General features: G+C 36.8%; 2 protein-coding genes across 2 annotated transcripts; one reads left to right on the top strand and one right to left on the bottom strand.

Moving 5' to 3' along the window:
* The first annotated feature begins 556 nt into the window (after positions 1-556).
* On the top strand, positions 557-5,569 carry LOC138353475 (uncharacterized). Its single transcript, XM_069306449.1, has 4 exons — positions 557-697; positions 1,688-1,893; positions 2,713-2,854; positions 3,687-5,569. Exons 1-4 carry the CDS (start codon positions 595-597, stop codon positions 4,034-4,036), a joined length of 801 nt encoding a protein of 266 aa, XP_069162550.1. The 5' UTR covers positions 557-594; the 3' UTR covers positions 4,037-5,569.
* Positions 5,570-13,875: 8,306 nt separating this feature from the next.
* LOC138353474 (uncharacterized) lies at positions 13,876-15,592 on the bottom strand. Its single transcript, XM_069306447.1, has 4 exons — positions 15,084-15,592; positions 14,619-14,803; positions 14,133-14,366; positions 13,876-13,980 (listed from the first exon to the last, which is right to left on the bottom strand). Exons 1-3 carry the CDS (start codon positions 15,241-15,243, stop codon positions 14,139-14,141), a joined length of 573 nt encoding a protein of 190 aa, XP_069162548.1. The 5' UTR covers positions 15,244-15,592; the 3' UTR covers positions 13,876-13,980; positions 14,133-14,138.
* Between the last annotated feature and the right edge of the window lie 9,869 nt (positions 15,593-25,461).

Genomic DNA, 25,461 nt, shown 5'->3' with positions numbered 1-25,461 from the left:
AACTACCGCCCATAGTGTTTGTATAGTGTCCACTATCGCCCATAGTGTTATTATGGGGTCCACTACCCCTCATAGGGTCGGTATGGGGGTCCATTACTACCCACAGGGGGTGTGTCTGGGGTCTATTTTGGCAATACTGCTTTTCCAATCTCATTTGTTGTTCAATGTAAAATATTTGTTGCTCGACTTGCAACAATTTATATATATATATATATAGTATAGTGCCTTTGCAATAATGTACCAATGTGTGTATTTTCATAACTCGTTTTAAATTGTTGAAAAATAAATAACTACATTGTGAATGCAAGTCAATGTTTACATGCTAAATCAGAGTTGCCAGATTCCGCTTAAAATAGCAAATTGTGCTTATTTTCAAAGCTTGAGAATTTAGCTTTAAAGTAGTTAAAAAACTACGAATTTCGCAATTTGCTATGTACTTTAGTGTACTATTTTAAAATAAGGTTGGTTTTTAAGCTGCAAGTCATATGAATCTCAAAAAAAGTATATTATTAACAATCTTATCTCCATAGTTCACTAGTTTCTGTAAATCAGATCTGGTAACTGTAGGCCAAGTACTGGTAGACTCAAGACACAATGTGTGTTGAAGCTATTCTCTTTGAAGAAGTCATCTCGACAGGATCTTCCAGCTCCAGCTATAAAACTTCACCAAACATGGATCTACCTAGTACATCAAATGGTAAGAAATTACTAAACTGTACAAAGTTTTATGCTAGAACATTTGTTACAGTCCCCTGTTCTATGTGTACTCCATCACATAGTGACGGAGTATGTGAGAATAATTTTGTTAACACTGTCCATTTGACATGGTGGTGGTGTATGATGGTGGTGGTGTATGGTGCTGGTGGTGTATGATGCTGGTGGTGTATGGTGCTGGTGGTGTTTGATGGTGGTGGTGAATCTGACACTGTCATATATATATATATATATATATATATATATGTATGTATGTATGTATGTATGTATGTATGTATGTATGTATGTATGTATGTATGTATGTATGTATGTATGTATATATATATATATATATATATATATATATATATATATATATATATATATATATATATATATATATATATATATATATGAGGGGTACCACCTCTGGTGCAAGTGTAGGTACCCATAGCCTCGGAGAAGAAAATAAAGAGTACTCAGAGAAGACCTTGTGGATCCTCACTGAACACTTTCATATTTTCTTCTCCTACCACCCTTATTCTTTTGGTATGTGTGTATATTTATCTAACTTTATTTGAAAACGTCATTACACAAAAAAAGTTACAATATTGATTATATATATATATATATATATATATATATATATATATATATATATATATATATATATATATATATATAATTTTTTTTTCTTCCAATAATATAGTATTCGCTTGAAATTAACAGCCTGGTCAATCAGGCTGTTGGATTCAACTCCTCTCAGTTTTGTTATACGAGTTACAGCATGGTTAATCACATCCAAAATTAAAGTTATTTCCAGATGCAGTCCTAAAATTTTTAACATTGCTCTCACTAGTGTTAATGTAGATTATTTCATAATTTAAATAATATATTTAATTACTGTAGTACATTTTAACAACAATTTAACTTATAATTTTTGCAGCATAGGTCATTTGAATATAAGTATTTTATTAGAAACTATTTCCTTCAGGTCTTCAGGGAAAATTCTTGAGGAGATGCACAAACTGCAAACAATGTGTGCATGTCCGAAGCAATGTTTGCAAGTTCTGCCAGTGTGACTTCCGAAACAGTAGAGAATTAATGAAGAAAGAAGAGGAAGCCCGTTTTCTACTTAAAGGCAAGAAGGCTTTAGAACGAAATACAGCAAGCCGGGTTCTACGAAGGATTGAAAATCAGGTATTGAAGTTTGTCTACATCTGTTGTATTCATTTGTATTCTTCTTATGCTGAACTTGCTTGATAAGGTATAGAATCAACATGAATAATGCTGTACAGTACTTACATACTATTTGTTTATTTATTTATATACAAGATAGCACACTGGGATTATGAGAGTACATAGAATTGATGTTTTTACATTCTTGTAAAGCCACTAGCACACATAGTGTTTTGGGCAGGTCCTTAATCTAACAGATAATTTTAAATAGGCAATTTAAAGCTTAAATGGAAAAAATTGGCTGGTACATTGTAAGAAAGTATCACAAAGATTACTATGTACATTAAAGTAAAATTTGAGGGTTATCAACATATAAATTGTAGCATAATTTGAGGAATATTTCAAGGTATAATATAGTAAGATATGCATTCAATATAACAATCATGATATAAGGTGATAGCAATGATTACAATGGAAAAGTTGTATGGTTTAGGCACATATATTCTGGCATTGGATTTCATAAGATACAGTGCGAGTTTAATACACTAGTTAGGAAACTATCAAGAAAAAATTTAGGTACTTTTTGGTTTTATTTTTTAAAATGGCAGAAGTTGGACAGTTTTTAAATTTGTTAGCAAGTGAGTTCCATAGACAAGGTCCCTTTATTTGCATAGAGTATTTACACAGAATAACTTTGACTCTGGGGATATCAAAGATATTTATTTCTGGTATTGTGATTCTATTATGGTTTCTATTGCACATGCCCAGCTATGCTTCAAACATTTATTTTGTTGCATTTTCCCAGATAGTGTTATTGTTTAAATATTATTTGCTTTTCAGCTAACATATCTGCGTGGCTGTGGGTATGAATCAATCGTTATCTATTACAAGAAAGGACCAGCACGGGTGACACATGGTATCCTACCAAACAACGTAATACAAGAAGAGGACAAGAAGATCTTCACCACTAACTTCTTTTTGTGTAAGTAGTTCACATAATATATAAATATATCACCACCTATTATTTTCTCTCATATATATATATATATACATATGTATATATATATATATATACATATGTATATATATATATATATAATATGTATATATATATATATATATATATATATATATATATATATATATATATATATATATATATATATATATATATATATATATATATATATATATATAATTTCAATTCAATCATCTCTGTCGTTGATGTATATGGCAAAAAGTGTGTGGCCCAATACAGCACTATGTCTTAACGTAATGGGTCCAAGGGCCCATAAGGTCTCGACAGCATTAAGGGCCCTTTAGCAAACCAGTGTGCTGGTGCCCCTATGACACCCATGACGTCTTTGTATCATTTCAAGTTTGTACATGTACTTCTTAAGATATGGGCACCATACAACTGCTGCATATTCTAGCTTTTGTCTAAAAAAATCATGAACAATTTATTTATTATTTATCCATGAATGCCAGAACTAAACCCTGTGGTACTCCACTCGTGACATTTCTCCAGTCCAATACATTGCCTCTGATTACTGCCCTCATTTTTCTATCAGTTTGAAATTTTTTAATCCATGTTAGAAGCTTACCTGTCACCCCTCCAATATGTTCCAGTTTCCAGAACAAACTCTTATGTGGAATTCTATTGAATGCCTCTTTTAGGTCCAGATAGATGCAGTCAACCCAACCATATCTTTCCTGTAAAATTTCTGCAGCTCGATCATAGTAACTGATTAAATTTGTTACACAGGATCTTCCATTTCAAAATTTTTTATTTTTTATTTTTATTTTTTTTCCAGCACGCACAAGGAAGCTTGATGCAGATAAACTTACATTAGGATCAGAAGGTGATAGCGATAATGCCCTGGAAAAAAATCCTGACGAGCTACAAGTGCAGCAGGTGCATAAAGTCCAAAAAGTACCGCAGGTGCAAGAAATTCAACAATTACAAAAAGTTCCGCAGGTGGAACATTTACAAAAAGTTCCGCCGGTGCAACAAGGGCTACCATTAGCAATCCTTCAGAAACAGCAAGAAGTACAAGTAGTAAAATTTGAACCACAGGGAACTACACCAGGAAAACAGTGTAGTAACAACGGAATGGGAATTTTAAAATACCTGAGGAAACAGGTAAAAAAGGACAAACAATAGAAATGGTTCCTTACACCTTATTATTTGGTAGTTTATAGGTATTTTACTTATAATACTTTATATTATGTCTACAGTTTATAATTTAGTTTACAGTTAATTTACTTTTCAACTTCCATATCTTACATGAAGGATTTTTACTGTTTTTCATTTTTAAAACCTTATTAGTATCATTTATAGTTTAGTGTCAATTCACTTATAATACAATATATGGAATAATTTACTAAATTCATTTAACTATAATAAATTTAAATAAACATTTTTACCCCAGGATGAGTTTCAGTCACCCTACCCAAAAAATTAATGTTTCTTTATTACTAATCTTGTGAGAGGTAGCTTATTGTGCAGCCCATACTCATTCTGTGAGTGTTAGTTTATTGTGCACCCCATAGTCATCATGTCACCCAAGCCTGCTGCAGCTGCACCTGAGGGGTGGTGTAGGGAACCATTAGTGTACTATTATGATTTGAGAGAGAGAATGCTCTGTGGACAGAGCATCAATATGGCTTAAGGCATTGAGCTTTGCCTCAAGATGAAGCTTGGGCTGATCTCTGATTTGCTTCTTGGGAGTCTTCATTTACGTGCACCCCATACTCAACCACTTTGTAGTAATTAATTGTGCAACCCATACTCATCCTGTTACCAGTAGTTTGTGCAACCCATACTTATCCTGTGATCCCTATCCCTCTACTTCAAGTCCCTCAAGGGGCGCACGAATTCAGTTTGGCATACTGCATCCTGCCTTCCCATCCCTAGCTACTGACCCATCACAATATTTTATTTTATTTTATTTATATATATACAAGTAGGTACATTGGGGTTGTGAGAATACATTGAATAGTACAGTATTTACAATCTTGTAAAGCCACTAGTATGCGCAGCGTTTCAGGCAGGTCCTTAATCTAACAGATAATTTTAAGTAGGTAATTTCTATCAGAATTGATAAATGATAATAAATACATTGTTTACATACATACATTACAAATACATACATATAAGCTCAAAAGCTTCATTGAAGGTTGTAACAGAACCCATGAGCACCACACCAGAAAAAAATACAGTTTTGATATTCCAAGAATACGACTTAATCAAACTAGAAATGCTCTACAAATCAAGGGACCCAGAATGTGGAATGATCTTCCCAACCATGTTAAAGACTGTACCTCTCTCAACCAGTTTAAGATAAAAACTAAACACTACCTAATAAATTCACTAACCTACCTTACCCCTCTATTGTCAACCCATGTCTGTTATTTTTTTTTTTTTTTAATCAACACTGTTTGTCAACCTATTGTATTTGTGCTGCTTTTTCAGTCATGTTCCCTCTTTTTTTTATCTTTATTTGTATTTGTTCTCAACACATTTTATTCTTTATGCTCAATTAGTATTAAGTTCTAGATATTAATGTTTTTCCTGCCCGAAACGCGTTGCGTAATAGTGGCTTTAGGCATTGTATGTACTAGCTCTATCTATATATCGATCCATTAATGTAACATTACTTGTATGTATGTACCTTACCTGAATAAACATATTTATTTATTTATTTATTTATTTATACAAGTTTAACTCTGGGGATATCAAAGAGATATTTATTTCTGGTGTGGTGATAATGGGTCCTATTACATCTGTCCAGGAAGAGTTTCAGAGCAGGATTTGCATTTAAGAACAGGGTTTTGTAAATGTAGTTGACACAAGAGAATTTATGGAGTGAGATTATGTTTAGCATGTTTAGGGAGTTAAACAAGGGGGCTGTGTGTTGTCTGAAAGCAGAATTTGATATTATTCTGATAGCAGATTTTTGCTGGGTGATGATGGACTTGAGGTGGTTTGCAGTGGTTTGCAGTGGTTGAACCCCATGCACAGATACCATAGTTGAGATAGGGATAGATTAGTGTATAATATAGAGAGATGAGAGCAGGGTTAGGTACATAATATCTGATTTTGGAGAGTATACCAACTGTTTTAGAGACTTTCTTAGTTATGTATTGTATGTGGGTACTGAAGTTGAGTCTCTTGTCTAAGAATAGACCAAGAAACTTTCCATCATTGTTATTGCTAATGTTTACATTGTCATCTGAAGCTGAATTGCATTTGTAGATTTGCTTCCAAATAAGATGTAGTAGGTCTTTTCTATGTTAAGTGTTAGTTTGTTGGTTGACATCCATAAGTGGACTTTTTTTAGTTCATTATTAACAACATTACTGTATGTGGGTTGGGGTTGGAGTAGATGAGTGTAGTATCATCAGCAAACAATATAGGTTTCAGAATGTTAAGAACATATACATCCTGCCTTCCCATCCCTAGCTACTGACCCATCACAATATACATCCTGCCTTCCCATCCCTAGCTACTGACCCATCACAATATACATGTAGTAGAGTGTTTTCTGTAGGCAATTTTCTAATTATACAATCATATGTTGCCCTCAGCTCTCCTATTTCATACATACTTTTTTTCTTTTGCAAGGGAGTAATTACTACATCTACATTACAATCCTCCCATGGTGGTGTAAATTTTCTCTTGGGCACAGCAATACACTCTGAAATAACATCATACTTAATAACATTAGAACATAAGGTATTCATATATGCTCTTTTCTTCATCATACATTGTTCAGTACTTCCCACCTTTTGAACTGAGAGGACCAATTCATTAGCTCCCCCACCTCTCATTAATCTAATGGCAGAAGCTACATTTATCTCTGCAATTCTATCCCCAATACTCTGCAGATTCAACTCCATCCTGATTTTCTCAATCATAGCATTTCTTGGGCATCCTAAGATAATTCTCATGGCTTCATTTTGTACCTGTGGGAGGTTGGTGCTGGGGTTACTGTGGGAGGTGTACTGTGTGAGGTTGGTGTTGGGGTTACCTGTAGGAGGTGTACTGTGGGAGGTTGGTGCTGGGGTTACCTGTGGGAGGTGTACTGTGGGAGGTTGGTGTTGTGTACTGTGGGAGGTTGGTGCTGGGGTTACCTGTGGGATGTGTACTGTGGGAGGTTGGTGTTGTGTACTGTGGGAGGTTGGTGCTGGGGTTACCTGTGGGAGGTGTACTGTGGGAGGTTGGTGTTGTGTACTGTGGGAGGTTGGTGTTGGGGTTACCTGTGGGAGGTGTACTGTGGGAGGTTGGTGCTGGGGTTACCTGTGGGATGTGTACTGTGGGAGGTTGGTGTTGTGTACTGTGGGAGGTTGGTGTTGGGGTTACTGTGGGAGGTTGGTGCTGGGGTTACTGTGGGAGGTGTACTGTGTGAGGTTGGTGTTGGGGTTACCTGTAGGAGGTGTACTGTGGGAGGTTGGTGTTGTGTACTGTGGGAGGTTGGTGTTGGGGTTACCTGTGGGAGGTGTACTGTCGGAGGTTGGTGCTGGGGTTACCTGTGGGATGTGTACTGTGGGAGGTTGGTGTTGTGTACTGTGGGAGGTTGGTGTTGGGGTTACTGTGGGAGGTTGGTGCTGGGGTTACCTGTGGGAGGTGTACTGTGGGAGGTTGGTGTTGGGGTTACCTGTGGGAGGTTGGTGTTGTGTACTGTGGGAGGTTGGTGTTGTGTACTGTGGGAGGTTGGTGCTGGGGTTACCTGTGGGATGTGTACTGTGGGAGGTTGGTGTTGTGTACTGTGGGAGGTTGGTGCTGGGGTTACCTGTGGGAGGTGTACTGTGGGAGGTTGGTGTTGTGTACTGTGGGAGGTTGGTGCTGGGGTTACCTGTGGGATGTGTACTGTGGGAGGTTGGTGTTGTGTACTGTGGGAGGTTGGTGCTGGGGTTACCTGTGGGAGGTGTACTGTGGGAGGTTGGTGTTGTGTACTGTAGGAGGTTGGTGTTAGGGTATTCACCTAGTATATCTTGTTTCTGGGTGTACTAACCTAGTATATGTTGCGTGTGTGTGTGTATACTCACCTAGTCTCACCTAGAATATCTTGTGTGTAAGTTCTCAACTAGTACTCACCTAGTATACCTTGTATGTGTGTATTCACCTAGTATATCTTGTTTCTGGGTGTACTAACCTAGTATATGTTGCGTGTGTGTGTGTATACTCACCTAGTCTCACCTAGAATATCTTGTGTGTAAGTTCTCAACTAGTACTCACCTAGTATACCTTGTATGTGTGTATTCACCTAGTATATCTTGTTTCTGGGTGTACTAACCTAGTATATGTTGCGTGTGTGTGTGTATACTCACCTAGTCTCACCTAGAATATCTTGTGTGTAAGTTCTCAACTAGTACTCACCTAGTATACCTTGTATGTGTGTATTCACCTAGTATATCTTGTTTCTGGGTGTACTAACCTAGTATATGTTGCGTGTGTGTGTGTATACTCACCTAGTCTCACCTAGAATATCTTGTGTGTAAGTTCTCAACTAGTACTCACCTAGTATACCTTGTATGTGTGTATTCACCTAGTATATCTTGTTTCTGGGTGTACTAACCTAGTATATGTTGCGTGTGTGTGTGTATACTCACCTAGTCTCACCTAGAATATCTTGTGTGTAAGTTCTCAACTAGTACTCACCTAGTATACCTTGTATGTGTGTATTCACCTAGTATATCTTGTTTCTGGGTGTACTAACTTAGTATATGTTGCGTGTGTGTGTATACTCACCTAGTCTCACCTAGAATATCTTGTGTGTAAGTACTCAACTAGTACTCACCTAGTATACCTTGTATGTGTGTATTCACCTAGTATATCTTGTTTCTGGGTGTACTAACTTAGTATATGTTGCGTGTGTGTGTATACTCACCTAGTCTCACCTAGAATATCTTGTGTGTAAGTACTCAACTAGTACTCACCTAGTATACCTTGTCAGACCTTGCCTATACCCTATACAGACCTAGTGTGTGTGTACGATCATATGTGGCATTCTTCCAAGAAAAGGAGTTAGAAATGAAACGGTATAATCAGATCCTTTTATACAACACATTGAGAAAGAATAAAGGTTAAGTGTGGTATCAGTAAGATTTACACACTAGTCCACACTTGCGTGGTGTACAATATGTGTGTGTACAATGTAAGTGGAGGCAGAGTTGGAGGGAGGGAAATGTAGTTGGTGGACCTGTGGTCAGGGTGGCTCCAGAGGTAGGGTGTCAAATTTCAGTGTTTATGGCAGGGTAAGGGAATGGTCGTCGTTGGTCTTGTGATTCAATATTTTCTTGTTGTCGCTAAGTTACACTTTTTCAGGTCTATATAGTACAATGGCCAGTCCTCATGTACCTAGTAATTATGTACCTTAAATTATGTACGTAAATTATGTAATTATGTTCATGTACCTAGTAGCTAGTAGTTATAGTGTCAGTTGGGGGTTAATGGGCCAGGCCGAGTGTGCCTGTGCCCCACAAATATCACCCTTATTGCTGACTAGTTGGTATAACGGCTTTTCCCAAACCTCTCTCTCGCCAGAATTATACTGACATGTGAATATCTTTGGCAGTTGATGAATCCTAAATATAAATAATAAATAAATAAATGTTTATTTAGGTAAGGTACATCCATACAAGAAATTTTTACAAAGATTGGTGGACTTATAGATAGATTCATACATTGCATAACTGCATGGCATAACTGGCAATCCCCTCATAGTGTTCAAGTGAGAACTGGATAAGCACCTCCAAAGGATACCCAAGTATGCCAAGTATGCTGCCCTGAGGAACACCAATGTTGATGGGTAGGGTGGGAGAAATTGAATTATTCACAGAAACATACTGGAGCCTGTCAGTGAGGTACGTAGGATTTGAGGTATTGCAGGGAATACAAGACACTGATCACTGGTCTCCCATTTGGTCCTCATTGCTTTATCTTACTATTATTGAATGTCAATAACCGTATTATGCAATTTCAATTTCTTCTATTGCTTTCTTTATTATGCACCCCATACCCATCCCGTGGGCTGTGGTGTAAAGGATTACAGAGGCACATAATCGGTTCAGGACCGGAACCCTCTAGTTCGTTTAGCTAAGCAAATAACAATGTTTGACGCTAGTTACAAAATTATTAATGTTGTATACACATGTACACACACACTCATACATACATATATATATATATATATATATATATATATATATATATATATATATATATATATATATATATATATATATATATATATATATATATATATATATATATATATATAAATATAATTATACCAGTATAATCTAATAATATATACTGGTCTAATAAAATAATTATACCAGTTAATACTCTCACTCGTTGTGTTAGGATATGTTAGCTTGATAAAACTGACTGTTCATTGTTGAGAAATGTGTTAACAAACAATATATCTGACTTATCAAGACTGTAGCTTGCTTAGCAAGGAACTTTTTTTAAATTTGGGTTCAGTTTAACTACCGCTCAAGGGATGAGTAATTGGGGCATAATAAAGGAACTAAGCTGATAAAATGAAAGATGGGAAAACAACATTAGAAAGATAAACTCGAGAGACGTTTTCATGTTAACCCGAAAATTATTTGAGGAGCAAGACAGACTGCGGGTCAAGCAATTGGTCTTTATGCTATCGTGATGGGGGATCAGCCATTACACGTGTTAATGACTCTTGTATAGTTGTGTAGTTAAGGACATCAGGGTAAAGGGGTAATGGGCATTGTGGTTGATTGTTCTACCTGGGAATCCTCCACTGTTTTATATCTTATGTATGTATGTATGTACTAACCTAGTTGTGGTTGCAAGGGTTGAACTTTGGCTCTTTGGTCCCGCCACTTGAATACATACACTTGAATACATACACTTTCCATACACTTGAAACTGTGTATGGAATCAGCCTCCACCACCTGTGTCCCCTTGTGCGTGTACCACATGTGTTAAATAAATGTATGTATGTATGTATGTATGTACGTATGTATGTATGTATGTATGTATGTATGTATGTATGTATGTATGTATGTATGTATGTATGTATGTATGTATGTATGTATGTATGTATGTATGAATGTATGTATGTATGTATGTATGTATGTATGTATGTATGTATGTAAGGAGAGAGAGAGAGGGAGAGAGAGAGAGAGAGAGAGAGAGAGAGAGAGAGAGAGAGAGAGAGAGAGAGAGAGAGAGAGAGAGAGAGAGAGAGAGAGAGAGAGAGAGAGAGAGAGAGAGAGAGAGAGAGAGAGAGAGAGAGAGAGAGAGAGAGAGAGAGAGAGAGAGAGAGAGAGAGAGAGAGAGAGAGAGAGAGAGAGAGAGAGAGAGAGAGAGAGAGAGAGAGAGAGAGAGAGAGAGAGAGAGAGAGAGAGAGAGAGAGAGAGAGAGAGAGAGAGAGAGAGAGAGAGAGAGAGAGAGAGAGAGAGAGAAAGAGATGAAGATCGAGACAGAGAAATAGATATAGACAGAGTCAGGGAGAGAATGTTAGACACAGAGACGTATAGATAAGGATATGTAAAGTCAGTGAGAGAATGACAGAGATAGAGCGAGGAAAGAGACAGAGAGATAGGCTGACACAGAGAATGTCAGAAACGAGGAGAGGCAGAGACAGAGGGACAGGGACAGACGGACAGGGCCAGAGGAGGGACGGGGGAACAGAGGGGGAGCAGTGGGACAGGGAGGGAGACAGGGACAGAGAGGGGGACATGGACAGAGACAGAGACAGAGGGACAGGGTCAGAGAGGGGGACCGGGGGACAGAGGGAGGAGAGGGGGGCAGGAGACCAAGAGAGAGGGGACAGAGGAGAGACAGGGACAAGGGGACAGAGATGGATAGGGGGACTGGAGGAAAGGGAGGGGGACAGATGATGGACAGCGGACAGAAAGAGTGGGCAGGGGGACAGAGAGGTACAGGGGACAGAGAGATGGACAGGGGGACATAGAGGAACAGGGGGACAGAGAGTGACAGGGGGACAGAGAGAGGAACAGGAGGACAGAGAAGAACAGGGGGACAGAGAGAGACAGGGGGGACAGAGACAGGGACAATGGGATAGAGAGGGACAGGGGGACAGAGAGATGGAAAGGGGGGACAGGGGGACAGAGAGGGGGAAAGGGATCTGGGACAGAGGACAGAAAATGTGGGCAAGGGGACAAAGTGAGGGACAGGGGACAAAGATGGACAGGAGGACAAAGATGGACAAGGGGGACAGGAGGAAAGGGGGGAGATGTATGAGGGGAAATGTTTGCGGAAGATGGAGAAGGGGTATTTAGAACGGTAAGTTAGAGAGGGGGCAACTAAGGCCCATCATTGAAAAACAAATGAGCATCATTGCAATAGCAGGAGCCACGCACATCTTTAGCCTGCGTTGTTGAGACATTGTCAATTAAGCGGTGTCCAATAGCAGTATCTTCGGTATTTAAGCGTTACCTTAAAAAATACTGGAAATATTGAAAGCTATTAATCCAGATATTAATCCCCTTGTGCAACGCACACAAGAGGCAACAGCTTCTAGCTCTACAAGCCGCAATATAAAATAGAGAATAGGCGATTGTTTTCACTCACAGTGTAATAAACCCACGGACCCACCCACCCGCTGAAGCCGTAAATGCCAAGACATTACTTCCGTTTAAAATTAAGCCGGAATAATCCTCAGGTATGTGGAGGATGTGGGAGGCCTTTGATCAACCACCGACTTCCTGCCCCGTCGACGGGGCCATCAGCCCTCAGTGTGCCCTCAGCCAAAATAATGTGAAACATGTATGTGGGTGTATTAAATATTTTAATTTATTATTTCCAAGATTTAGCTGTTAGCTCTTGGACCCCGCCTTTCTAAGCGTCGGTTGTCTAATGTACCGACTCTCGGCCTCTTTTCCTCCATCATATCTAAACAACATATATTTTTATCTAACACACTCACACATCCCCAAGATGCAGCCTTTAGCAGCTTCCTGACTTTCAGGTTCCTATTTACTGCAAGGTGAATAGAGGCATTAGTGTGTGTATGTTTGTGTCTGTGTGTGTGTGTGTATACGTGTGTGTGTGTGTGTGTATACTCACCTAGTTGTGGTTGCGGGGGGTTGAGCTCTGGCTCTTTGGTCCCACCTCTCAACTGGCAATCAACTGATGTACAGATTCCTGAGCCTACTGGGCTCTATCATATCTGCATTTGAAACTGTGTATGGAGTCAGCCTCCACCACATCACTGCCTAATGCATTCCATCTATTAACTACTCTGACACTGAAAAAGTTCTTTCTAACATCCTAGTGGTTCATTTGGGTACTAAGTTTCCACCTGTGTCCCCTTGTTCGCCTACCACCCGTGTTAAACAGTTTATCTTTATGTACCCTATCAATTGCATTTCTCGCAGCCTGTCCTCGTAACTCATGCCTCTTAGTCCTGGGACTAGCCTATTTGCATACCACTAAACTTTTTCAAGCTTCGTCTTGTGCTTTTTTTTTTTTTTTTTTTTTTGAGATATATACAAGAGTTGTTATATTCTTGTACAGCCTAGTACTAAGTATATGGTGTTTGGCTAGATAAGAGTAAAACTGCTTGTAGATTAGTTTTTCAAAAAATGTTGACAAGTTAGGCAGGATTGATATAGGTCTGTAATTGTTAACATCTGTGAGATCACCACATTTGTGTACAGGGGTAACTCGCTTTTTTTAGGATAACTGGAAAGGTTTGGAGTTCAAGTGACCTGTTGAAGAGCATGAGAATTCTTTGGAGACAATTCCTAACCTATACTTCTTCTCAAGGTCATGTTTTTTATTAATGGGTTTAAGTATTCCCTTTGTAAGCAAGGGATTGTTAAGCCTTTTGGTTATGCTTACAAAAAAGTCACAGGACAGACATTATCAGCAGCAGTTATAAAATTGTCAATAGCAGTTTCATTGTGCAGCCTAAAACTTAACTCCCTTGACTCTAGAGGTATATATATTAGGTTTAGGTTAGGTTTTTTTAATTAAACCAGCCAGGATGAGTGAAGCCATGAAGGGCGTTTTTATTAATTAAAACACCCAAATGTTGGGTGCTTCAGGTGTTGTTCCTCTTGGATGATCTTGTACCTCTCTGTCTCACACCTGTAAGAATGAGTGATATGGTTAAGGGGGAAACAAAGTGCAGGCAAGGCAATGGAGGCCAGTAGTAATCTTAGGGCTAGGATAATTAGAAATTAGAGAAATTAAGTAAGAGAAATTAGCAAGAGAAATCAGGTAAAATTTATTATACTTAACTTTTGTATCATGAGTTTAGTAGTAAATCTTCATCTTCATCATCATCATCTTCACTGTCACAAAGCTCCAGGTAGGGCTCGGAAACATCAACATCCTCTTCCTGGTATCCAAATAAACGCTTTGCATCACTCAGCTTGTCAGAACACAACTTTTGCCCTTGCTTCAAAAGAGCCAAGATTCCACTCTTATTTTTGGTTGATAGGTGCTTCTCTTCAATAGTGTACTTGTTAGGATCCTGTAATATATAGACTATTTAATGGGGTTTAAGACATTTACAAATTTCCCTGAAAATACTAAAGAAATTAGAATAAATAAATAAAGTTTTCGGTAAAAGTTCAAATATATGTAAAACACACCAGTACAGTATATGAAAACCATGGAATTGTCTACCTGTCAAAGTTGTAAATAGCAAGACAAGTATAAAATTCTGCTGGATAAATGTTTATGAAGAACTGAATTGCAACACACATTTAGGCTGTTAGCTTACCTTGCTTAGATATGAAGGAAAAATTCCACATAACAACTCTTCAGTATGTTCGGTTAAAATCTCTCTCTTATTCTTGTAATATGCGAGATAATGCAGCATTTCTTGAACAGTGTGTTGTTGCTCTTCTCTGGATCTCTTCTGAAGCTCCACATCTTCTACTGCCTTCTTTTTTTGAGCAAGGGACACTAATAAAAGAGGAAATTTATATTTACTGCAAGTAAACTACAACTCAATTTAATGTAATTACAGTTTAGGTACTTGCATTATACATACTATACATAGTTTATTGTGCAGTATCAACCTGATAAAAACCTACGGATTATGATACTGCACCTATTTTACAAACAGTAGTGATGATATTTTACTTCAAAAATAAGTAAAGCTTATCCATTATGCATGCTAAATGTTAGTTATCTTGATAAGGCCGAATTGTAACCCCTGATAAAATGAGATGTAGTTACATACCATTTTGGCTATGATGAGGCAATAAATTGTGCCATGGCAGGATACCTTCTATTGCATCCTTTTCACTGAGAATTTCAGAGTTTTCACTATTGTAGATTTTTATGAAGCCTTGAAGCTTTTTCCTATCACACTCATTTCTGTGCCGGAGTGAAGAGCGCATTTTACTGGATGCTGCAAATAAAGTTTTTTTGGCTGAAAGTTTTAAAGTTGTTAAAAAAATTTCCTCATCATTTACCTACATAGAAATTATAGACAAGAGCTAAATAGAAATTGCTTCAGAGTTAACAAAGAAATAGTAAGCCTACCTGCATCAGTGGCAATCAGATTTTTGCGATGCCTGATAGAGTCTGCAACTGCCTCGATAGAATATTTTATGTTCTTCGAGGTTGTTCCAGTGTTTAACTCTAACTCCTTACAAATCATTTGTAGGTCAGATCGCCATTCTTGAATCAATGACTTTTGAACATCAAGTTTGTCGATCTCATTTGAAACTGTTATTTCCGTCTCTCTGGCCTATTTGAAAATATAATAAATTTAATGAACAAATCACATTAACCATGATGAGTGGTTCGAACCTATGGGCTTGGCATTCCCAGATGCTTGCTGTAGTTGAATGCGCCACAACATGGTCAAAAGAATTGCAACCTAGGGTACTAATGAACCCACAATTCAATTTTTGTTAATTATGCACCCCCATACCCATTCCATGGGCGGTTGTGCATGCAGTTTCCCATGTACTTGGTCTGTGTCCTCCAGTAGTTTTACCTCTGATGGCCCTTTCAATACACATAGAATTCATATTATTGTGATATATCAATACATGGAGAAAGACATTGAAATGGGGGCATCAAAGGCAGAACTACTGAATGACAGAGACCGAGTTCATGGGGGAATTGTGTGAAACCTGGTTTGGCTTCAGTGGAAGCCTTGGGATCCTTGTGGGTGCAGTAGTACTCCAAGTTGCAATTCATCTGACCATGTCGTGGCGTAGTGAACTAGAGCATGCATCTGAGAGCACTCAGTGCATGGGGTTCAAACCCTCATCACAGTTCCCGTGATATATCACGATACTGTGATTTCTCTGTGAACACATTTGATATATCTCGGAATCATACATTTAGGTTAATTAAATACTATATACTTTATACAAATTAACCTTATTGATATATTGAAAAAGTTCAAGCAGTTAATTCAAGGAAATGGTCGCTAATTTATAATGGAAAATATATGTAGTACATGATCTGAACACATAACTAACCTATAAATGCATTATAATACCTTTCACATATAAATGCATTATAATAAGTTTCAAAATAAATACAAATAAATAAAATAAATATATATTATTTTTAGTACCTTTCTGAGTCGAGTAACTAATGCACGAGCCAGTCCATCAATTTTTCGATGGTTCCAAAAGACTGCACCCTCTGTGAGTTCTTCTGTTCTTTCTGAGAAAAATATTTATAGCAATGAACATCTTGAAGAGCATAGATTAATAACAGTTTCATAACATACCTTTACTCACCACGACCAACTCAAGTTTGACCAATATGTTTTCATTCTTTTATTGATTATTTGAGGGAGTTGATACTTATTGAATACTGAATACAAATCGCATTATACTGATTACAGGGCAGGTAAAATAATAAAAAACTTGATCAGATGAACCATATAAACAAATACCAGCTTTCAGCATGTTTTTAGTTGTAGAGTTGTATCGTGAGAGGTATGCAAACACTTGCTCTGCCTCTTCCCCTAAAGTCATGCCACTTCCTTCTTGCCACCGCCCTCCATACAATACCTTTAACATAAAAGTATACAGTAAAAAAAAATTCAAATTATTGTACAAAAATTAAAAGCCTCCTACTATATTAAATGATACGTATATCATTAATCTTAAACAATCAGAAATCTTAAATTTTTTTACACAAACTGTACTTATTATATTTAATGTAATGTATACATTACATTAAATTTAATTAGTATACATAAATGTAATGTTATATTTTTATTTACCTGACAATACCAAGCATGTCCTTTTGCATGTAGGACTCCTAAAAATGGCTTTGCTTGACCAATGTGAAAATGTGATTGTTTCTGAGCCACAGTTAAGGCCCATGGCCAATATTTGCAAATTATGTCTTGACAAATAAACTTTACGTATTTGAAATACATAATTTGCAAATAGTGGGCATAACTGTACAGCTCTCCTTGATACATATTCAAGGTGTGGAGGATAATACCATGTCGACAGGAGGCCATGCTGATTCCTGTTTCATCCAAACTTTGGAATGAAAGAGGCTTATTTTGAGCAGCTTTCCATGTAGACACTCCACACGTGTGCTTACTCTGTTAAACAAAAATATTTATAGTAACTAAATACCCAGTTGGTGAGCATGATTATAATTATGTAGGACGGGTAGAAGGTAGAGATTATTTTGCGCGATAGGCATTGTTGTTGCACATAAGAATTTCTATGGGTTATATTTCCTTATTCAATATATATAAACTATAATGAAAAAATACAAAAATGGCCACCATATGTTATAGTCGCCAAACAGTTATTAGGTAAAATTGAAGGTTTCTCAATATATAATAAAACTCACCTTAGTTTTCAAGCTCTGAATAGTGCCAACATGAGCTTGAACATCTTCATCTTTGCTGAAGATACTATCAGAATAATAGGGGTTTCTGATACCTCTGCAATGATAATTCAGAAATAATTATTTATTGTCTGTAACCACTATAATATTAAACAATGGGTAATGGGGTATCAAAAAATGTTTTATATGAAGAATTCTGATGCACTGCTAAATTTTACATAAAACAAAAATTTACATGGTGTTAGATAAATAAAATGATGATATGGATGCAATTGAAAGGCAAACTATAAAGACATACTCAGTTAAAAAATATGTCATATGACAATGTATATTTATATGTGCATACTTTATTTATAAGAACATTAATTTGAAGACAATATAATTCATTATAATATAGTGTGTGTAGAGAACAAAAGAATACTATACATTAAGTATCTGTAAAGCACATTTTATTACCTCCCAACTTTGTTGTAACGATACAGCTTCTTGTTGCCATCAATATGTACTGCTAAAGGGGTTTTATCACAAGCAGGACACTCATTGTCAGCTTCTCCTCTAATTTTTCTCAGCTCATATTGCTGGAATCGCCATTCGAAGAACACTCTCTTCGAAGTTATATAATTAATGGGTCCAATCTAGGAATAGAATTTTTTAGATGGTGACATTTAAAATGCATATTATGACATAAGATAAATAAACAAAAAAAACATTCCATTTTGTGTTTGAACAAAATTAAAAACTAATTATTAATAAATGAATATACATTACTACAAAATTTTGATAATTTTTGTATTGAAATATAAAACTGAAAATATTAAGAATAACGGTATCAAAACATACACGCCCACGAGAAGCACCAAAGGATTCCAGTGCAGTGACTAATGCCCGAAATGATGTTCCAGGACAATTTCTTTTTATATGGTGCCATGATTCAAGCAGACTGGTTCTGTAGAATGTGCTGCTCTTTCCTAATGATGAATAGAAACCAGACTTGTGCATGGTCTTGCCTAGTTGTTGATGCTCATATCCACAGTGGCATGTATAGATTGGAGTATAGAGGTCATACCTTCCTGTAGTTTAAAATACAGTGCATTGAGTGGTGTGGCGACTTGCTAAAATAGTGATGTAAAAATTAACATTTATAGCAACAAAAATTTCAAAATGTATTGTGATTCAGGAATATCCGGTAATGGAAATAAAAGGGTAAATTTTAAAGTTTATTTACCCATTATAGTGATGAAGATGCAGAGATTGCTGGAGCTTGAAATTTTAAACTTGCAATCTGTGCAGTTGGGGCAAGAATTTGGTGGTTGGGCTGGTACAACAGGTTCTGGTAACAAAGAAAAGGAAGACAGTTTGACAAAATGAGTTTTATGGAAAAGAATTTCAGACTGAATATTTCATTGTTTCTTGATTGTACAAAATATTGACATTATTCTCCAGATAATGACTGAGAAATTCACAGAAAAGAAACAATCAGACGATTAAATCAATCTATAAAACCAAGTGTCAGGTTTAAACTTTAAGACTTCTCCAAATGTTGTAATGACTGAAATGAAACATTTATTCATTTTATTTTGTTATACCAAGATAATCGTAGCTCTAGACTGGGATTGGGAAGTAGAAGTAATCTCGGAACAAAGTACGGATTTTATACAGGTATCGTATACTTACTCCAGTGAAAGATATTTCCTTCAGGGCACACAGTTTGTGTCGGGTCTAATGGCTCATAAAAGCCATTTTTCCAATATAATCTGTGGTGGAAAGGCATGAGAAAATGTTGCATTTGGTCACAAATGTGACACAAAAATGCAAAACAGTCTTCACATTTGATGCTTGCCTCACAATTTGTACATTGTACACAAACTTTACCTGATGAAAAAAGGGGTAATTATTTATACTAATTTTAAATACTGTATACCTAACATTTTAAACAATCTGAAGTCTAAATGTATTAATAGAGTGTCATTAATATGCATATGATGCTTATTATACAGTATAACCTTAATGAACACAGCAATATTTAATTTACCTTTATCTGGAACACCCAACTCAGACAATGTCCAATCGAACAGCATTGCCCTGCTTTCTCCCCAATTAATCTCTGCATTTTTTCTTCTTTTTTGCCAGTCAGAAACACTTGGCTGAGAATCTTTAATTTGTTCAAGTTCTGCAGCAAGTACTTTGAAATATGGGATTACAAATTAGTAAGAAAAATTTGTAAGTGAAAGGAATGATTAGTATAATATGTTAAACAAAATTTCATAGGCATTAAGCACAATTTTGGTACATAATATTTATGACGTGTGTCCATTAAATAAACCCTCATTTAAATACCAACAAATGATGTTGGGACATACCAACATCAAATGATTCCAAAGTTTCTTCACCAGCTGCCAAATAACTTTGAGTGTACGTTCTGCCACTAGTAGAATAGCCCGCATTTTGAATGTGTGGTGGTGAAAGTATAGCAGGCAGAATGTCTGGGTGGCACATTTGAAGATTTAAGCATGGTACATAATTGCAAATTGTATACAAGTATTAATATTTTCAGACAAATCTCAAGATATTACTATAACTAACTTTATGCTACCAAGTTGTTCAGTGTTATAGTAATTTAATCTCCATAATTGTCTAGCATACACTTAAAAATAGGCAACAAATATTATTGGAAAGTACACAAATAACAGCTGTAGAAATATTGTTAAGAAAATAATAGAAGATTACCATCAGATTGGGGTGCAGCTGGTCTTTGTTTTGAATTAATGTGTGATACATCCTGTATGTTATCTTTTTTCTGTTTCTTGTTTGTCACCTTTATTGAGTTTGGTTCCTCCACGTTTAAGAGTCTCTTCAAGTACTCATTTCTTTGTATCATTGCAGCACGTGCTTTCTGGTACTCACGTTCAAGATGTTCTCTAGTCATCACTGCTATTCTCCGGTGAAATTCTGAAGAGAAAATAATAGTGTTCGAAGGAAAAGTACAAGAACAAAACAAGAAAATTATGCTTATGCAAAATTATGCTACAATGTACCTATTAATAATCTTAAAATTTGCTACAAATTACCTACTTATAATTATGTGTTAAATTATGGACTTTCCCATAATGATATGCATGTTAGTGGCATTACCTATACTGCCTACCTGGAGCCCCCTAGAGAGATAGTGACACAAGTTAAGGTAATCCCTTTAGTAAGGTGCTGGGTCAACATAAATAAGCTATAACTAATAAGGACACAAATCAATATGTTCATTTAACAGTGGTATTAACATTTATATAAATATAGCTAAGAATAAGTTTTTACAAGTGTAACAAAGTGAAAGAAATGTATGAAAATTTTGATGATATATTAAAATGCTCATTGATTGAACTTGTCTTCCTATATATAAAGTATAAAAATAGTAAACACAGTACCATTATTGTTGTCTGTAGTTATTTTTGGAACATCTGGTATGTACAGCATACTGTCAAAATCCGATGATCTATCTGAAAAATTGATTGGTAGCGTAAATATTTGAATTCATTGCATAGCCTTTTATACAAACAAAAAAGAAAAATTGTACAGAAAAGCTAACACAACATTATAACACCTTTCTGTGGTACTTTCTATGGTACAAAAGAAAACAAACCTTAATTATAAAGGAAAATAAACTGACAGAAGAACTATGAATACTGCTGAAAATACTTTCCACAAAATATCTGAACCAAGGGATAGTACCCCGAGATTTGAAATATGAAAATTTCACCCTTACAGTATTTAAAAAAAAAGCAGAAAGAGTTAAGCACAAAACTAATGTCCGATCAGCTAGGTATAACACATCTGCAAGCTCATGGCGAAAATCCTAAGGGAGGGAATCATTTACCATCTTTCAGTGAACAATCTTATTCAATCGACACACCATGGTCTTCTTAAAAACAGATGCTACCTTATAAACCTCCTCACTTTTGGGACATGGTAACATGGTACTCAGATAAAGGGTTTCCGGTGGATGTAGTATACATGGATTATGCTAAAGACTTTAATAAGGTACCACATGGAAGACTAGCAAGGAAATTACAGGTTCATGAAAAAAATTGTAAAGTGCACAAAACAATAGTTAAAACAAAGAGAGCAAAAGGTCATACTAAATGGGAATGAATATGAAGAAATGTGTTAAGTTGAGTACCTCAGGGGTCCATTTTTAAGTCTAAAATATTTTTCATATATTGAACATCTATGATATAGAAAAGAATGTAATCTAATCAACCACATCCTCATATTTGCAAATGCCTGGCATTTCACGAGCACTTTGTCCGGGGTTTATATTCTAGCCGGGGAGGATTTACTGGGTTAGGCTAACCTAACCTAACTTAACCAAACCAAACCAAGTATCTCAAGTTACAAATATCTCTGGGAATTCATATTATCTGCTGTTGTAGAATTGACAAAATGGACAGTGTCAACAAAATTATTCCCACATACTCCGTCACTTTGTGATGGAGTACACATAGAATAGGGACTGAATTGTCCCTGACAGGGACAATTCTGTAACAAATGTTCTAGCATAAAACTTTGTACAGTTTAGTAATTCCTTACCATTTGATGTACTAGGTAGATCCATGTTTGGTGAAGTTTTATAGCTGGAGCTGGAAGATCCTGTCGAGATGACTTCTTCAAAGAGAATAGCTTCAACACATTGTGTCTTGAGTCTTCCAGTACTTGGCCTACAGTTACCAGATCTGATTTACAGAAACTAGTGAACTATGGAGATAAGATTGTTAATAATATACTTTTTTTGAGATTCATATGACTTGCAGCTTAAAAACCAATCTTATTTTAAAATAGTACACTAAAGTACATAGCAAATTGCGAAATTCGTAGTTTTTTAACTACTTTAAAGCTAAATTCTCAAGCTTTGAAAATAAGCACAATTTGCTATTTTAAGCGGAATCTGGCAACTCTGATTTAGCATGTAAACATTGACTTGCATTCACAATGTAGTTATTTATTTTTCAACAATTTAAAACGAGTTATGAAAATACACACATTGGTACATTATTGCAAAGGCACTATACTATATATATATATATATATATAAATTGTTGCAAGTCGAGCAACAAATATTTTACATTGAACAACAAATGAGATTGGAAAAGCAGTATTGCCAAAATAGACCCCAGACACACCCTGTGGGTAGTAATGGACCCCCATACCGACCCTATGAGGGGTAGTGGACCCCATAATAACACTATGGGCGATAGTGGACACTATACAAACACTATGGGCGGTAGTTGACTTCATAGAGACCCTGTGGGCGGTAAGGGACCCCCTATCGACCCTGTGGGCGGCAGTGGACCCCCTATCGATCCTGTGGGCGGCAGTGGACCCCCTACCGACCCTGTGGGCGGCAGTGGACCCCTACCGAACGTGTGGGCGGCAGTGGACCCCCTACCGACCCTGTGGGCGGCAGTGGACCCCCTATCGATCCTGTGGGCGGTAGTGGACCCCCCCATATCGACCCTGTGGGCGGCAGTGGACCCCCTATCGATCCTGTGGGCGGCAGTGGACCCCCTACCGACCCAGTGGGTGGCAGTGGACCCCCTGCCGACCCTGTGGGCGGTAGTGGACCCCTACCGACCCTGTGGACGGTAGTTGACTTCATAGCGACCCTGTGGGCGGTAGTGGACCCCATACCGACCCTGTGGGTGGCGGTGGACCCCATACCGACTCTGTGGGCGGCAGTGAACCCTATATACTAATCCTGTGGGCGATACTGTACCCTATAGTCATCCTGTGGGGGCAATGGATGCCATACATATCCAGTGGGTGTTATTGTACCCCATACTTATTCTGTGGGTGGTTGGAGCCCCATACCCATCCTGTGGGTTATAGTGGACCCCATACTCATCCTGTGGGTGGTATTGGACCCCATACCTATCCTGTGGGTGGTTGTGAGCCCATACCCATCCTGTCGGTGGTAGTGGACGCAATACACATCCAGTGGATGGTATTGGATCCCATACCCTTCCTGTGGGTGGAAGTGATCCCCATACCATTCCTGTGGGTGGATGTGACCCCCATACTCATCCTGCGGGTGTTATTGGACCCCTTACCCACCTAACAGGTGGTAGTGGACCCTATACTAATCCTATAGTTTCCAATAATCCACACCATACCATCCTGTTTGCAGTAGTTTACCCTATATACATTCCAACATAACATCGTTTTCTGTTAGCGTTCCTACAAAACATTCTTTAAAGATTTCTAAAGCACAAACTATGGTATATAATATTGATTGGTGAAGCACTTATTCTATGTAATAATTTATTGTGCTTATTATAATTTACTAAGAACAACTAATATTTCTTAAAACAAAACTACGAGCCTTCAATAGGATGTAGCTGATCTGTAATATTATAAGAGCATGGACAATAGTAGGTGAATTTCACAACCCATGAGGACCTGAAAACTACAATTTTCGTTATAATTGAACCAATCACGACTATTCAGCTATCTACGTTGATGGACGAGTACTGTGAGACGTAAATTGGTACGTGAGGAAGAGTTTGAGCCTTGGTAAAAAAGTTAACTGGGAATATATCACATATGTACTAAATCACATTCCACATATTGACTTTAAGCACTAGTCATATATGTACTGTCTTGTGTGAGAACGGATTGAAATATTGCTAAATTCAATGATTTTTCGTACGTAGCAAAATGCAAGAAAACTTGCTTAAAATGCAATATTATGCGAAATTCTGAGATTTGAAGGCCAAATCACATATCGTGATACTACATGAAATAGTATCGAAATATTGGTAAAAATGAATATATTTACGTAATATCAAACTACATGAAAAACGTGAAAAAAGTCACTATATAACCATATTTGAGGATTTTCACTTCAAATCATAGAGCGAGGTTTCGTATTATTTAGTTCCAAGAAAAGACATATGACAATGTTGTTTCCAATACAAATGATAAAAAACAATGTGTTTTCATTAGAATTAACTATAATGTTCTTGATTTTCCGTTTATATTAACGATGGAAGATGTACACGTAAAACCGCTCTAATCCGGCTGAAACGTCGATATATGCAATAAAAACCGAACTTCTCCCCTTTTAAATATCTTACTCAGTATTTTAACGAGAAACAAATAGATGATTGAAAATGAAGTATTTAAGGTTATTATCTAATCAATTATGTGTTTGCATCATTTTTATCGTATATATATGAATTAAAACCCATGGACGGAAAATTCACAAAAACGTGGAAAACGGCAAAATATTGCCTAATTCGATGATATTTTGTTTAAATCACATGAAGGAAAAGGAGATGATAAACGTCAAAATATTGCTATATTCGATTATTTTTCGTACGAAACAAAATGCAAGAAAACTTGCTTAAAATGCAATATTTTGCGAAATTCTGAGATATGAAGGCCAAATCACATGTCGTGATACTACATGAAATAGTATCGAAATATTGGTAAAAATGAATATATTTACGTAATATCAAACTACATGAAAAACGTGAAAAAGTCACTATATAACCATATTTGAGGATTTTAACTTCAAATCATAGAGCGAGGTTTCGTATTATTTAGTTCCAAGAAAAGACATATGACAATGTTGTTTCCAATACAAATGATAAAAAACAATGTGTTTTCATTAGAATTAACTATAATGTTCTTGATTTTCCGTTTATATTAACGATGGAAGATGTACACGTAAAACCGCTCTAATCCGGCTGAAACGTCGATATATGCAATAAAAACCGAACTTCTCC

Source organism: Procambarus clarkii, chromosome 58 (assembly GCF_040958095.1).
Source record: "Procambarus clarkii isolate CNS0578487 chromosome 58, FALCON_Pclarkii_2.0, whole genome shotgun sequence".
Lineage (NCBI taxonomy): Eukaryota > Metazoa > Arthropoda > Malacostraca > Decapoda > Cambaridae > Procambarus > Procambarus clarkii.
This window is presented reverse-complemented; position numbering and strand designations above follow the sequence as displayed.